This window comes from Hibiscus syriacus, unplaced genomic scaffold (genome assembly GCF_006381635.1).
Source record: "Hibiscus syriacus cultivar Baekdansim isolate YM2019G1 unplaced genomic scaffold, ASM638163v2 tig00110293_pilon, whole genome shotgun sequence".
NCBI classification, from domain to species: Eukaryota; Viridiplantae; Streptophyta; class Magnoliopsida; order Malvales; family Malvaceae; genus Hibiscus; species Hibiscus syriacus.
This window is the reverse complement of record NW_024062665.1, coordinates 218,493-236,476: the sequence shown is the minus strand read 5'-3', so window position 1 is coordinate 236,476 and position 17,984 is coordinate 218,493. Positions and strand designations below refer to the sequence as shown.

Below are 17,984 nucleotides of genomic sequence, written 5' to 3'. Positions count from 1 at the left end.
TGAAGCACTTGGAGAAAGAAAAATGAAAGCGAGACGTGGTCAACTTGAAGATAGGGAAGGTGGTTTTATTTATAGACTTTAAAAATGAAAATGATCTGTAATTTTCCTGGATTTGGACAATTTCAATTCCACCAAAGGACAAATTAATGGAAACTTTTATATATTTTATCGTTCTTCTATGGAAAGATGGGTTCTTTGATTAAAAAAATATCTTAATAAAAAAAGCGATTGAATTATATTTTTTTTATTTAAGTAATTAAAGTATTTTTGTAAAATAGATATCTAACGTTTCTAACGTTATTGTTTTTAATTTTTTATCAATCACGGTCATTAAAAGAAATTGTTATCTTACATGTGTCACATTTTATATTTATTTTAAAAAAATTTACTTAAAAAAAGCTTAAATTATTTTTTTTAAATCTAATTTTTTTTTTAAGATTACAAAAAAAAATCTTAAAATCCTAATTTTAATTCTCTTACCACTGTTGACCGTCACCAACGCTGTTAACCGATTGAAATCTCAACGTCGCGTGACCGACCGAACACCCAACGATCGAAACCCCTTGCTTCTGCAACCAACATCCTCTACGACACTTTCTCCCGCCATGCGTTAAGGATGCAATGAAATCCGGTTCGATAAAGTGAAATACGACAAAATACGGTGACCAAGGCAGCAAGAACATCGATCGGTGATGGTAAAGGAGTTTGAAATTATGGTTTTTAGAGTTTTAAAGTCTTTTTTTATATTTCAAAAAAAATTGAGATTTTTTTAATTATAATTTTATGTTTTTTAAAATAAATTTTTGAAAATTATATAAACACGACACATGTCACGTTTTAAGCGGTTAAAGAATTTTTTTAACGGTTTTGATGGACTAGATACCTTAACTTAAATAATAATGTTGAAAATGTTAGATGCCTACATTAAATGAAAAATACTTTAGACACTTAAAGTAAATATATATATATATATAGTTTGAACCTTTATTTTTTTTTTAATTAAGAAAAAAATAATGTTAAAAGAATTCTATGACTTAGTAACAAAGTTAACTAATAAGTAAAGAATCTTTGCTTTATAAATGGTATCAAAACTAGACTTAAAAACCAATGCAAAGTTCATTGGTGATCTGCGTATAGTTATAGTTGTTAATAAAATCCAACCTTTTGTTTTCTAATACGTTTTTAATATTTTTAAGCAATTCAAGCATTTTTCTCCATGAATGTGGCCGTCCTCGTTGCCAATGCCAAGTCGGTCCTACATTGTCCCATTAAATTTTTAAAATTGGAGTATAGACATACAAGTAGATCAGAAATTTTGACACGGTCTAAAAATGGGTAAATTATATATGAAAATACTTGTACCATCATAAATTATATATCATATGTACGAGTGTTTATAATAATTAATTTTTTAAAAATATATATTATCTTATATTTATTATAAATTTATATAAAAAAATAGTTAGATCACAAATTTCATCTGCCTCATTTCATATCAGTAGCACCGTACGTCCTTCATGCATGAATATCATTGGTTCACGAGTTTATTATTTACTTTTTTTTTTAAAGTTAATTTCTTTTCACTTAATAAAAAGTTCGAATAAAAGAAAGTTTTTATTGAATCAAACTGAAGATTAAATTTACATACTCTTTTAGCTGATCTAAATTAAAATAGTTTTGTGTCCAGTTTAAGGCTTTTTTCGTTTCTGTTTGTGCACATTTAACAACCCTAATCATCCATTAATAACCCTAAAGTTATTTTTAAGTGTTAAAAGAATTTTTGCTCGAAGTAGGTGTCTGACGTTTTTTCCGTTACAATTTTAGGTGTTTATGCCGTAATGATCGTTAGAAAAGATTGTTATTTAAAATGTATCGCGTTTATATTTTTTGAAATTTTTAATTTTTTTAAAATAAACTGAAAAATATTATTAATTTAAAAAAAACCAATTTTTTGGTGAAATTTTAAAAAACAAAACCCTAAAATCTCTCATTCTAACCCCCTATTACCAACTGTCGTCGGCCATCACCGGTCACCTTAACCATCGTCTAACGAGCACCCACTCATTTTTTGATCTCTACTGCCGACCATTTCTCTTGCCTTTGTCCAAATCCCTAAATCCATAAATCCCAAAACTTAAATCTCTAAATCTAAATTGGGATGAAATTAAAATATTCAAAAGTTTGGGGACAAATTAAGAAATAGTGTCATAGTTTAGAGATGAAATTAGAATGTTTAAGTTTAAGGACTAATTAGAATGAGAGTCATAATTTGAGGATGGAATTAGAATATTCAAAAGTTTAAAGACCAATTTAAAATGAGAATTATAGTTTGAAAACATATGATGTAATTAACTCGTTAATAACACAAAATTTTTAAATGAACAAACACAAATAAAACTTTAAGGTAGACATCATCATAAAATATAGATAATTCATCGAATTTCAATGTTGACCTTCGAATAGTTGTGGATCATGCACTAGTTTAATAGCAAGATCCTCATATGCATAGAGGTGATATTTAAATTACAATTGCAATCGTGTTTTCAAATGTATTACATATACGATGATTATGAACATAATGAACGCTATTACAATAATTATAAATATCATGATCATATAATATTGATATAAAATAATACCATTACTGTTATATAAAAAGTATTATTTTGATAACAAACTGTTATTTAAATCCAAGAATAATTTCAAACAAAATGGAAAGTAGAAAGGCCTTTCTGTTGCATTGCATGCACTCGCCAAATGTAAACAAACCCGTGTCTGCATCTCAAACACTACGCTTACATGCACTGAACTATCTTCACCACGTAGCACCCCCCCTCTCTCTTTACTTCAAATATACATTATTTACATACGTGTCATCTTATTCTTCCCATACTGCATATAAACCACTCGTCACTTCTTCCCCAGCCCACTTTTCCACACTCCACTATCTCTGCTTCCATTCCGTTTTTTGTACTAATTTTTTGAACTAAGAAGAAAAAAAAGGCTGAGCTTTTCATGTTAATAGTTTGGTGGTTTTAGTTGTTGGTGGTGATGGCGGATATCTGCTGCGGAGTTATGAGCGAAGGCGAAGCATCAGCACCACCGTGCGAACCCAGTTCACGCCAAGCCAGGAGACGTAGAATGGCGTTTAGAAGGTTTAAATTCGTTGATTTTGCACCTTCCGAGGCTGAGAATAGCCGGAAACGCCACAAGTTCCAAGCTTGCGCCGCCGCGTATGTTCTAGACCGTGAAAACAATGGAGATAATTCTTCCAGCTCCGATGTAAAAAAGAAAAATGAAAAGGTAGTTAAAAGTCACACAAGTTTATCGCATTTAATGCCAGCAATCGCAATCGATTCTGAATCGTATCCAAAATTTGGCGTTGCTTCGGTTTGTGGACGTCGAAGAGACATGGAAGACGCCGTCGCTATTCATCCGTCGTTTCACTGCAAAGGCCAGGACTCCGCCACCGTTGGCTTCCACTATTTTGGTGTCTACGACGGTCACGGTTGCTCTCACGTACGTATCTTAAAAAAATAGAAATGAAAATAAATGGAGTATAATCTCTTCTTCTTTTTTGTTGTTGAAGAAATTGAAATTTTTTGGTTACTGTTTTATCAGGTGGCGATACGGTGCAGAGAGCGTTTGCATGAACTGATGAAAGAAGAGTTGGAGAGTGAAGACGAAGAGTGGAAAGGAGCGATGGAGCGTAGCTTCAGGCGCATGGATAGGGAATTGATAAAGTTGAAAGAAAGTATGGAGGCGGGAGCTAACTGCCGGTGCGAGTTACATTCTCCGGAGTGCGATGCCGTTGGATCCACCGCCGTTGTTGCCGTGGTAACGCCTGATAAGATTGTTGTTTCTAACTGCGGTGATTCCAGAGCTGTTTTGTGTCGTAACGGCATCCCCGTTGTTTTAACGTCCGACCACAAGGTTACCACTTTGTACTTACCTCTCTCTTTTCTTTTTCAAAGCAAAAGATTTGCTTATATCCTGTTTCTGTTTGGCTCCGGAGAAAATTTTGTTAACACAAAAGAAATTGTTGGTTCCTTTTCATGCGATTAAGGTCAGATAGTCTGACGTGAAATAGGTAGCTTTATTTATTTCTTTTCTAGTTAACCAAACGACTAGCTTTAAGCCAGAACGTAGGAGCATTATCTTCACGCACAGAGACCGATTATTTTTTGTCTAATAGCATTTTAGGTTCCCAACAATTTAAACAAAAGTTAAATTTGATCGTTCCCTCCGATTTTTTAGATTAAGTCTAATACTTAATGAATCCTTATTATTTTGAATTTAGATAATTTTTCTCTCCTAATATTTGATCCTAGCTCTGTCGATGCTCACGCATATCATTGATCCTAGCTCCGTCGATGCTCGCACATATCATTGATTGATCCTAGCTCCGTCCATGCTCACACATATCATTGATCCTAACTTCGTCCCATCTCACACGTATCATTCGTCTTAGTTCCGTCCTTGTCCATGCACACGCATATCATTGATCCTAGTTTCGTTAGTTTTGTCCCTATTTACGCATATCATGCGGAAGGAATTGGAGGGATCAGAGTTGTGCTTTGTTTAGAATTATCTTTATTAGCTCTGTCCATGCATGCTCACGCTTATCATTGATCCCTCCGTCCATGCTCACTCATATCATTGATCTTAGCTTTGTCCCTGCTCACACATATCATTCATCTTAGTTCTGTCCTTGTCCTTGTCCATGCATATGCATATCATTGATCCTAGTTTCGTTTGTTTCATCCCTATTGACGCATATAATGCTGAAGGAATTGGAGGGATCAGAGTTGTGTGTTTTGTTTAGAATTATCTTTATTAATATTATGATAAAACAATGTGTAATTATGTTAAAATGGTAACAGCCTGATCGTCCAGATGAACTGAATCGGATACAAGAAGCAGGGGGTCGGGTCGTTTACTGGGACGGTCCTCGGGTGCTTGGAGTCCTCGCAATGTCCAGAGCCATAGGTAAAATAATCCAAAAAGACTGAACTAAACATAGTAACTTGCGCTTTTTCTAATGACCGGAGAGCATGACAAAAAGAATTGTGTGGCACAGGGGATAAATATTTGAAACCTTACGTGAGTTGTGAGCCGGAGGTCACGATTACGGATCGGACGGCGGAGGACGAATGCCTGATTCTAGCGAGTGACGGCTTATGGGACGTGGTGTCGAATGATACGGCATGTGGCGTGGCGCACACGTGTTTGAAGGCACAGGCGCAGGCGCAGGCACAGACACAGGGGTGCAGCATTGGAGAAGGGGGAGGGATCTGGGACAAGGCGTGCACTGACGCCTCTATGTTGCTCACGAAGCTGGCCTTGGCCAGGCATAGTACTGACAATGTTAGTGTTGTTGTGGTGGATTTGACACCTACCTAGCCATTTCCACTTCAAATATTTTTGTTTTAAGCCTTTATTAGACCAAGACATACGTAAGGTTGTTCTTTAGATCAAATGATCCAATACAAAAAGAAATCTAAATTTCATTGTTGTTTTTGTATGCATAGATTAAAGGTACAATATTAAAATTTTAATATTTCCCTCATATGTATACATTTTTTCTAGTAAAAATCATGATTGATTATTTATCAGGCTTTTTATGTCATCTATTAAAAAATATTTTATTTTTTATTATAACATTTATGTTTGATTTTTTTTATGATTCACATTTTTTTTATTTTACACACGTCACCTATTAGTTTTTTTATTTTTATTTTACACAAGTCAGTTTCTTTTCTAAGTTTCTTTTTCACGTTCATTTGAACTAGATTAACGAACTAGATGTTAATCTGTTATCTCATGAATTTGTTAATTGAGATATGAGGAGATTATGAGACCATATTTTATTATATCTCAGTCAATAGGTTAACTTTCAACTTAATTTGTCATAAATTTTTTTAACAAAAAATGAGAAAAAATGAACTTATTATATCTTTCAACTTAATTTGTCATCAAATTTTTAATGAAAAATGAGAAAAAATGAACTTATTATATCTTAGCCCGTAGAGAAAATGAATTTGAAACGTAATGAATAGTCAAATGATCATTTTGTAACTTTTAATAGCCGAGAAATTTAACAATACAACATCTTATAATCGGGATCGTTTTCTAACTTTTAATTATCAAATGATTTAATAAAGCAATATTCTATAGTAAGAAATCATTTGTATACTTTATTTTAATTTTATATTCAATTATTTAATAAATATATATATATATAATTATATTAAATTACTTAAAAAATTATATTAAAACAATAAAATTTTAAAATACCTAAAAAATTATTTTCAAATAATAAAATTTGTGAAGCTCATAGATTTTTTTAAGTCATTCACTATTAAATAAAATTCTTTAAATGTTTAAATTTTTTTACTTAAATTTTTTGAATATGTATTTATCGAGTGATGAAATACAATGTTAATACATACATTATTATTGTCAGTTTAACTTATGTTTATATAATTATGTATCTTTGACACATACCATATCGAATATATTAATTCTTTTTTAAAAAGATCCATATAAATTTTATTATTTGCAAAAAGGTGAAGATTCACTTTGAAACAAAAAAGAGATGGATAAATTTTACTATTTGAAACTACGAATAATGTGGTGAGATAGATCCATCCAGTTTTTCTTACCTTACGTGGTAAAAAAAATTGTAAATCTCAGAAATAATTTGAAATGAGAGTTAGCATAAAAATTAATATTTTAATGGGAATATCTGGATAAAAGAAGAAGCTATTTACCACTTGCCTGTTAAATGTAATATTGATAAGGCTTTGGAATTTCGGTCGCAGGTAGAGATGCACAAAAATCGGATTTTAATTCGATCCGGATTGAATAAAAACCGATCCGGTTTTTTTCCAACTCAAAAACCGAATTTTAAAAAAACCGGATCAGATCCTAACTGGTTTGGAGGGTCGGATGATGTAACCGGTGTAACCGGTTTCGGTTTGCAAAAAAACCAGTTTTTTTAAAAAAAACCGGATTTTTTCGAATAAAAATCCAGTTTTTTTAAAAAACCGGATTTTTTTTCGTATAAAAAACCGGTTTTTTATCCGGTTTGAAAAAAACCGGATTTTTTCGGATAAAAAACTGATTTTTTATCCGGTTTAAAAAAAACCAATTTTTAATCCGGTAAAAAAACCGGTCGTTCAATTTTTTTCCAAACCGGTTATACTATCCAGTTTTTAAATATCCGATCCGGTTTAAAAAAAACCGGTTTTTTCAAAATCCGGTTTCGGATATTTTTTAGACAAAATCGAATATTCAAATTTTGTGTACACCTCTAGTCGAATGCAAAGTGATAGAAACCAACTGAAACGTCATGTGATAAAAGGACGAAAACGTAACATGGTTTGCTACGTCACTTGCTGCTAGACGTCGATTATAGGGCTGACATTAAAACACACAGTTGCCACCATTTTTGTTCAAAAACAAACCCTAAGAGAAGGGAAACTTTTGCCGTTACGGAATTCCAATGCCAATAGATTTCACGTCTAATAAAAAAAATAAAAGAGGTGCCATATGTCAACCATGTCTTTATCTTGTGATTTCATATGGCTATAAATAGTTTAAACAGATAAAGGTTCACACTTGACATGGGAGAGGATATGGTCAGCATCTTCAAAGAACTCCAACACCAGCGTGACCTAATCTTTCAACTTTTCTCCTTGAATCACAAGTGGGACTGCAACAAAATATTAAATAATACAACCACTGTCATGATACAGTAAGCAGTTGGTTTAGTAAAAGTGATAGATTTAACTTACATCAGCAATTCTACATAGGAACATGTACAAGTCATTATGTCCCTCAAATGAACTTGGACCTTTTATCTGCTGGCTTAAGAATTTGGAATGAACACATTAGGCTTTCATCAACACTCATCATTGCACCGGCATTATCGAATTCGCCACAATAGTTGGGAGCGGAAAATATAGTGACGAGTTGTCTGTCAGCGAAGAACTCGTATCCATCTTCAACGACCTGAACGAAGCATTAGGGTCAGCTACTACACTTACACTCAGATGCATAAAGAATGAAGTAAAGAGTAAACACTTCTAACCTGATGGGCACGGCAAACAAGGTCCATATCATTTTTCATTAAGAAGTCGGAGACTCTATCTGGGCCATAGGTGAATGAGACTCCTCTATCATTCATACCCCAGCCTTTGATATCCCTACCAGGATCTGACCAAAGTAAATCACAAAGCAAACCAGAATCGGGAACATCAGTCGGTCGGGTTATACTCCTAATTTGATCCAAATTTTTAGATCAGGGGAAAGACCACCATGCATGCACAATATTTTGTCATCTATTAGAGCGGCCACTGGAAGACAGTTAAAACAATCAGTAAAGGTTTTCCAAAGTCTCACATTGAACCTTCGTTTGCATTCATCGTAAAACCCATAAATCCGGTTAATAGAAGCGCATTCATGATTCCCTCTCAAAAGAAAGAAGTTCTCAGGATATTTGATCTTATATGCTAGCAAAAGGCATATTGTTTCTAGACTCTGCTTGCCACGATCAACATAGTCCCCGAGGAATAAATAATTAGCATTAGGAGGAAAGCCTCCATATTCAAAAAGCCGCAGAAGATCAGCATACTGCCCATGAATGTCCCCTGAAAGAAGGAATTTAAGAAAAAGAAACAGATTGTTAAAATTTCTATTAAGAAGTTAACAGATTGTTAAAATTTCTATTAAGAAGTTAAAACCAATTCTCAGAATTAGGCAGATATAATTCCAGAACTGATGTTCAGAGTAGCATGTCGGATATTAAGCTTGCGTTCTAGTTTCTTCACTTTTAACATTTTGATATTGATGCCACCTTCACATATATTGAAAGTGAAGTTCGTTCAATTACAACCCTAAGTTGTGGGACCAATAGGCAGCATATTTCCCATACTTGCTTAGGCTTCTTAGCCCTATCTCTTCATAATGGAACCACCAAGCAAAACCAAACGAGTATTATATCATCTGCATTTGGTACTATCCTTCGAAAGTTAGTATTGAAATAAAAAAGATGAGCAGTCATTTTGTCCTATAGGTACTTACAATGGAATCTGTCACAATGGTATAAAGAATTCATTACATTTGATTTTCATAAAAAACTTCTTTAGCTTTCAATATATAAGAACTTCGAGTTTGGCCAATTTTTTTTCCCAACATTAACTTTTCTGTAGAAGTCAAGCCATCATAAAAGCCCCATGCATATAACAGGAGAAATGAAATGCAACAGACCAAAACAGAAAATCTAAATCTTGCGAGGGAAATATTACTATCATTACATAGACTTGCAATATTCAAAACATAGAGTTGTAAAAAGAAAAGGTAATAAACAAAGATGTTTGCTTCCATGTTATTTTAACTCATTTAAAGGGTATATATTAATTATTTATCCTTTCTATGATTCTATCCCTGAAAAGGACAATCTGATATTCGATTTAATCATCTAATCAAACCCATAAAATCAGACAAATATCATGTTTGTTGAGTAATTCTTTGCAACAATCTTCTTAAACCCTCTTTAGATTCCATCAATGAACATAGATGATAACATAACTTTTACCTCATTTTGTGTTCTTATACACCAAGGTTGTCCAAGTCTAAGAGAAACATTTCTACATAATGCCAATTCTTTTGCCTACATTATTTGGTTAAATACTCAAGTAAGAGCCTAACCTTTTAGAAGTTGTTCAAATAAGGGATTAAGCTTTCAAAAGGGTTCAATAAGGGCCTAACCTTTCAAAATAATTGAATAAGGACCTAACATTTTCAAATTTACTCAAATAAAGTCCTAAACTTTCAAAAATGTTTTCAAATAAGGGCCCTCATTTGAGCATATTAGAAAAAGTTATATCCTTATTTGAGCAGATTCGAACAATTTAGTCATTTATTTGACTTTTTTTTAACGTTATACCCTTATTTGAGCAAATTCAAAAACAGTAGGCCCTTATTCAACCGTTTTGAAAGGGTAGACCCTTAATTGAGCAACCTGTAAAAGGTTTGGTCCTTATTTGAACATTTAGCATTTTTATTTAAACTGAAGACTTCCTTGATGCTATGGCTCCTTACTAATTACGTGGCTCTATCATTTATACAATTTTCTCTTATCCCATCATGTAAACAGCCACTAACATATATCATGCTTTCCCAATCCATCATCTACAATAGACCTTTCTCCACCTAGAGGACTTTCCAGCAGACGCATCATCAAGTAAGATAAAGACAAGCAGCAAACCAATTTAAAGGATCCTTCTATCTAAATTTCAGCCTATGCCAACCCTCCCCCTCAAGCATTAAAAGGCTATAAAAATCTAAAAGAAGCAATCCATCAACGGTTTAATTTTCACATACCATCAATCTCATGCAATTCAGGTGATATGCATAGCAGAGTTAATCCATATACCACAATTTCAAACAAAAACTCAGGATAAGAAATCAATTATACCATGAATGAAGACATAAACATCAATGTTAAATTAATGAAATTTAGGCAAAATCCTTCAATGCAGCTCCTATGGCTAAGGACATATAGCATTAAAAATATTCAATAAAAAAAATCTCATGCTTTCCGTTATCCAATCAAATTTCCCTAAAAAAGGAAATAAACTCTTCAAGGCTTTCAACTTTCCTACATATAATCAAAATGTAAACATCCGAAGCCTAAAACTAAATATCCAAAAACCCAAAACATAAATTCCGATCAATTTTCCAATTCAAAAAATGAAACAAAATCGTACCACAGATCTTGATGGGAGCTTCAAGTTCAAGAAGATTAGGCTGTTGAAGGAAGATTTCTCTTGCAACGGTGCAAAGCTGACGGATCTCGCCTTCCATCAGCTGCAATTGCTTCCCTGGCTTCGCATGCTTAAACTCCAATAAACGACATATGATATCATCCAAAAGAGAAGGGTCAATCGAAGTAGATCCCATAATATGAGCAAATAATCAAAATCTCTAAAGCCTATACTCTGCTTTTCTCTTCTGGGCTTTTTGAACTGAGTTCTCCTTCGGGGATTCTTTGGAAAAAAAAAGAGAGGCGGAGAACAATGTGGCCTGAGTTTTCTTTTCTTTAATATTTTTTTTTGTGTGTGGGAATAAAAATAACATTTCTATCTATAAATATAAAAAATATAAAAAATATTGAAACTATTTTTAAATAATTTCAAAATAAAGACGGAAGCAAATGGTGACTGCAACACCGATGTGGCGGAGAAACCTATTTCACTATATCTATGAATCAAATATCCACCGGAGTCGATAAATTCGCTCTTTTCCATTGTTTTTATATTAAGGCTTTGGAAACGCCATTGGTTTTGTGATAAGGTGTATACGTATACGTATACGTATGTGTATACATATACGTATACGTATACGTATGTGTATACATATACGTATATGTATACGTATGTGTATACGTATACGTATACGTATGTGTATATATGTGTATGTGTACGTATGTGTATGTGTATGTATGTGTATGTGTATATATGTGTATGTGTATGTGTATGTGTATGTGTATGTGTATGTGTATGTGTATGTGTATGTGTATGTGTATGTGTATGTGTATGTGTATGTGTATGTGTATGTGTATGTGTATGTGTATGTGTATGTGTATGTGTATGTGTATGTGTATGTGTATGTGTATGTGTATGTGTATGTGTATGTGTATGTGTATGTGTGTGTATGTGTATGTGTATGTGTATGTGTATGTGTATGTGTATGTGTATGTGTATGTGTATGTGTATGTGTATGTGTATGTGTATGTGTATGTGTATGTGTATGTGTATGTGTATGTGTATGTGTATGTGTATGTGTATGTGTATGTGTATGTGTATGTGTATGTGTATGTGTATGTGTATGTGTGTATGTGTATGTGTATGTGTATGTGTATGTGTATGTGTATGTGTATGTGTATGTGTATGTGTATGTGTATGTGTATGTGTATGTGTATGTGTATGTGTATGTGTATGTGTATGTGTATGTATGTGTATGTGTATGTGTATGTGTATGTGTATGTGTATGTGTATGTGTATGTGTATGTGTATGTGTATGTGTATGTGTATGTGTATGTGTATGTGTATGTGTATGTGTATGTGTATGTGTATGTGTATGTGTATGTGTATGTGTATGTGTATGTGTATGTGTATGTGTATGTGTATGTGTATGTGTATGTGTATGTGTATGTGTATGTGTATGTGTATGTGTATGTGTATGTGTATGTGTATGTGTATGTGTATGTGTATGTGTATGTGTATGTGTATGTGTATGTGTATGTGTATGTGTATGTGTATGTGTATGTGTATGTGTATGTGTATGTGTATGTGTATGTGTATGTGTATGTGTATGTGTATGTGTATGTGTATGTGTATGTGTATGTGTATGTGTATGTGTATGTGTATGTGTATGTGTATGTGTATGTGTATGTGTATGTGTGTGTGTGTATGTGTGTGTGTGTATGTGTGTGTGTGTGTATGTGTGTGTATGTATGTGTCTGTGTATGTGTATATGTGTATGTGTATGTGTATGTGTATGTGTATGTGTATGTGTATGTGTATGTGTATGTGTATGTGTATGTGTATGTGTATGTGTATGTATGTGTATGTATGTGTATGTGTATGTGTATGTGTATGTGTATGTGTATGTGTATGTGTATGTGTATGTGTATGTGTATGTGTATGTGTATGTGTATGTGTATGTGTATGTGTATGTGTATGTGTATGTGTATGTGTATGTGTATGTGTATGTGTATGTGTATGTGTATGTGTATGTGTATGTGTATGTGTATGTGTATGTGTATGTGTATGTGTATGTGTATGTGTATGTGTATGTGTATGTGTATGTGTATGTGTATGTGTATGTGTATGTGTATGTGTATGTGTGTGTATGTGTATGTGTATGTGTATGTGTATGTGTATGTGTATGTGTATGTGTATGTGTATGTGTATGTGTATGTGTATGTGTATGTGTATGTGTATGTGTATGTGTATGTGTATGTGTATGTGTATGTGTATGTGTGTGTATGTGTATGTGTATGTGTATGTGTATGTGTATGTGTATGTGTATGTGTATGTGTATGTGTATGTGTATGTGTATGTGTATGTGTATGTGTATGTGTATGTGTATGTATATGTGTATGTGCGTAAAATACAAACATATCTCTGATTATAGTGTCCGTGTTGTTTTGTTAAGTTATCCGATTATTAAAAATTTAAAAATGATTATATAATTATTTATATGTTTTAAACCTGTCATTTTTTGTTAAAAAATTTACGACAGTCTGAGCTGAACATTAACATACTTATTATATATGATAAAATTTGATCTTATAATTTCAAAAGACTATCATATCTCAATCAGCATGTTAACTTTTAACTCAAACGACCGTTAACTTTTCAGAGAAAAAGGATGAACTTGAAATATATGAATAATTGGATGACTATTTTATAACTTTTAATAATTGAGAGACTGAACAAAATAATTTTCTATAGTAATGGATCTATTTATATACTCTACCCATGTATATATATGAGCAAACTTTCCTCAAAGATAATTTTTATTTTCAATATGTCTTTTATTAAGTATTGATATGAAAAATTATATTTAAACTCTTAGATTCGATTTTTTTTTTTAACATTCTTCAAATGAAATCTTAAAAACTCTCGTCAGTTTAATAATTATATTAAAATCTTCTGTCGTTGGTCATCGTTCCCATCATCGTCAATCACTATCAGTAGTTGAATCTCAAAATTTTGAGTTTACCCATTTTAGTTGAGGTTGAATCCAATATTCGTTTTCTTGTTAAAAAAAACTTAAATCCTATAAATCTAATTAAATTTATCAAATTCAAAAGACCATGGTTTTCGGAATCGGATCGGTCAGCGAGCCGATTGTACTATCGGTTTACTGGTTCAATCAGTCGAATCGGTCGGAAGAATCGGACGACGTCGTAATTAATTAATTGTTTAAAAAATTAAATAAAAATATAAAAATCATTTAATAAAAAATAATTTTTTATATCACAAGCCATATTCAAGGTAAATTATAACATATATAAGTTAAAAACCATAAAATCAAGTGAAACAATATGATTCAAATCAACTACAACATAATATTTAAGGTAAAATATATTAAATAATAAATATAATTATATAACTATAATAAAAAAATAATTTTAGGGCTAAAAAATCATACCAAACGATGTCGTTTGGTTTAATTTAAAAAAAACTCACATTGCTAAGAAACATAGAAGAACATCAAAAGTCTAAAAAATAAAAATATGAAAACAAAACAATTTCACATTACTAATACTTGATTATATTAACTTTCGGTGTCTACAAAGTTTTTTGCTCAAAGTAGACGCTTAATATTTTCAACCTTACGCTTTTAAGTGCTCACGTCGTAACGACCGTTAAAAACTCGTTATCTGACATATGTCACTACCATATATTTTTAAAAAATTTATTTTTTAAAAAATAATATATTATTTAAAAAAAAACCCTAAATTTCTTTAAAATTATAAAAAAAACTCAAAATCCTTAATTTAAAACCTCATTTTCCATCGTTATCGCCTTTCCGATCACCGTCCACCTAATGATAGACCATCATTTTTATCGTATCTCAAATTCTAAATTTAGTGGATAAGGATCCTAAATATCTAACCTTACATTTAATGGGTGGAAGATTTAATTGGGGATTAAAAGGGGAGGGGGACGAAGGAAGCTGGGGGCTGGGAGGGAGGGGATGAAGGGGGTGGGGGTGGGGGCGGACGGGGGATGAAGGGTGTTTGCGCGGGGAGAAGACGAGTGAGAGATTTTCTAAGATATTTTTTTATTTTTTTAAACAAATTTTTTAAAAAATATATAAACATGATTTAAGGAATGTTACAGCATAGACACTTAAAATTATAATATCGAAAATGTTCAACACTTACTTTAAGAAAAAAAATTAAATCTAAAGTTAGAAAAATGTATAATTTAAACACTTATTATTACATTAAGCTAATTCAAATAATTAACAAATTGCATACTCTTATATTACGAAAGGAAAAGGTGATTAACCAAATATTAGATTTTAAAATTTATTAAAATCAATGTTTTAAATATTAGGAAAACTAAATGATTAATTATTACTTTTAATCAGTATTTATACATATTGATTAATTAAAACTCAAACATCTTGTACTAATCAAGTCTCTAATTAAACTATTTTACTCAATCATGCCTCAAATAAAAAATATTTATTAAAATAACATCTATTCGCAATTAATTCTCAATATAACATTCATTTAATCAAAAACAAAATTCTATAGGAAGTGCTTATTATGTACATGACAAAAGCACTTTATGTGGAAAAAAAGTCTTTTGTTAAGGTAGACTAATCTTTGCAAGACACTTCCTATAGGAAATGTCCTATAAACCCTAAAACAACAATTTCATAATTGGATTAGTTGTTTAGGGTTATATTTTTTATTATTAAAAAAGTCCTGAAGTATTACATTTTTGCATTCAAGTCTCTAATTTCTTTTTCAAAATAAGTCTTTAAGTAAATTATTATTTTATTTCGAATGTCTAGGATTTAAGGATTTAAAATTATCTTTTATTATGATAAAAATATAAGAACATATTATATTATAGATTATATAATAATATATATAATAATATACACATTTAAGATTTATGATGGTTAAACCTTAACGTATATAGAGATCATATGATGCTTTAGAAAAACATTAGTATAATGAGAGTTACTAGATAGTGTAAAAAGGTTCAACTATTATTAACTATCTATACATTTATTAGATTAGACTTGCTTTAACCGGATGAGTTTAGTGGAGTGGTAACAAGAGGATCGCTTCTCTAACACCAATGTCAAAGCTTAGTGGCTCTTTTTGAATATGGTGATATCATTTGTGTTTTCATATACGAGAGGGAAGTTGTGAGTTACAAACATAGACGCAAAAGCATGCTTCTTTTATATTGATTGATATTTCTTTTATTTAGACTCTTTAATTCATCATTTAATTACCTTGTAAAAAATAATTGATTTCGTGATATTTTATTCTTCGTGGATCGATACTCAACACACAAAAATATATTTACTTTATTATTTAAAAATAATAGCATATGTGCACACATGTCTAGACATCTAACTATACACATTGCATTAGACGATGGTAGATTTAAAAAAATGGTAAATTAAACGTCACATCAACGACTGTCCCCATCTGCTCCGTCGATTAATCCCTGTCTAGATCTAAAAGCATTTAGATTCTTGATAAGGTCTTATTTTAGACAAGTTCAAACTAACTAGTTTGTGGGAGTAGGAGGGGCACATATTTTTTTAAAATTTTTAATAATTTTATCTTTATGACACGGTTTTAAAAGAAAAATAATAAATATCGGTGTTCAGCGACTAATACTAATAATGTCACTATTGATCACAAAAATGAAGGAAAAAAAATTAGGGTGATAAAAAAATAGAACAAACCCTAATGCCTCAATAACATCTTCAATTATCTTTTCAACTTGATGAAAATGATATGACCAATATAAAATATGATATTACAAATATGATAATTTTTATTAATTAAATAAATAATAATTGTCTTTCGAATTTAAAAACTTGCTCTATACTAATTTAAAATCAATCAAAATTGTCAAGATGATTAAAAATATGTTTTGAAAAATAATTAAAATTATTCGAATAATTAAAATTTAGTGAGAATTTAAAATTTTTGAAGAAGTGAAATTCGATTTTTTTTTAAAAGAAAACTTAAATTTCAATTTAGCAAAAAAAAAAACTTTAAGGGGGTGTTTGGTTCAAGGATTGTGGGGAATTTCACATTCCCATGTTTGGTTGGCTGGGAATCTCATTCCCAATAATGTTTTATTACCAATAGTAGATTTTTTTGGGTATATTACCAGGAATGTCATTACCTCCCTTCCCTTAGGTATTGTAACATTACCTGCGTTTTGGACTAAAATGCCCTTAAATTTTTATTTTTTTCAAAAATATCATTCTTCTGTCATTGAATAATAAAAATTCTACGAAGGTTAAATTAAAAATTTATCCTTAAATTATTTTAGATTTACAAAAAAAAAGTCTATAATTAAAATTTTATATGAAGTTCAGGGGTTAAAATCTTTTTTACCCTTTCATTAAACATTTTTTATATTTTTAATTTTGTAAAAAATTTATATAAATATTATGAATTTAATTTTTTAAAGAAAATATATAAATATTTTACAATTTGTAATATTATACAAATATATAATAAGGACAATTTGGTCAAATATACATTACAATAATCTTTTATTCCTTTAACCAAACACGGTAATCTTACATTCCTGCTAAACCAACCAAACACAAAATACAACATTCACAGTAATCTTATTCCCTAGTAATCTTTTATTCTCATTGGTAATATTTTATTCTCACTAGTAATCTTACATTCCGTGAACCAAACGCACCCTAAGAGGTTATACCATGACCCCATTAGGCCATTACCGCCCGCCACTGTAGGTTCAAAATATATTTATAACAAAACATTTAAAAATCTAATGAACAATTAAAAGAAAATTACTTAAAAAATTGTAATGAACTTCAAATAAATATGTAGCAACACCAAAGAATCTAGTGTGGGGACGGGAGTTCAAGTTTGATTTATATATTTATTAGATTGTGTAGAGATATGATTATGCTACATAATATAAAACTCTTAGTTTTTTTTTACATATTTAAGATTGTTGGGTGACTGAAAATAGATGACTGAGATTAACAGTAGAAAATGAGAATATATTCACTAAAAAAAAATAATGAATCAATCTCAACAATCTATTTTCGCTCGTACAAACGTCCTAAATATGTGTAAAACAAAATAATTGTACATTGTGTAAGTGAATCTTAAACATATATCATACATATATATATATATTGAAGTATTTTGA

The 17,984-nt window shown here is 31.1% G+C and overlaps 1 protein-coding gene and 1 pseudogene across 1 annotated transcript; one reads left to right on the top strand and one right to left on the bottom strand.

Moving 5' to 3' along the window:
- Positions 1-3,051: 3,051 nt before the first annotated feature.
- LOC120116327 (probable protein phosphatase 2C 24) lies at positions 3,052-10,983 on the top strand. The gene is made up of 6 exons (XM_039136838.1): positions 3,052-3,212; positions 3,315-3,519; positions 3,622-3,933; positions 4,884-4,989; positions 5,081-5,392; positions 10,937-10,983. Exons 1-6 carry the CDS (start codon positions 3,052-3,054, stop codon positions 10,981-10,983), a joined length of 1,143 nt encoding a protein of 380 aa, XP_038992769.1.
- Positions 7,554-10,992, bottom strand: LOC120116328 (annotated as a pseudogene).
- Positions 10,993-17,984: the final 6,992 nt, after the last annotated feature.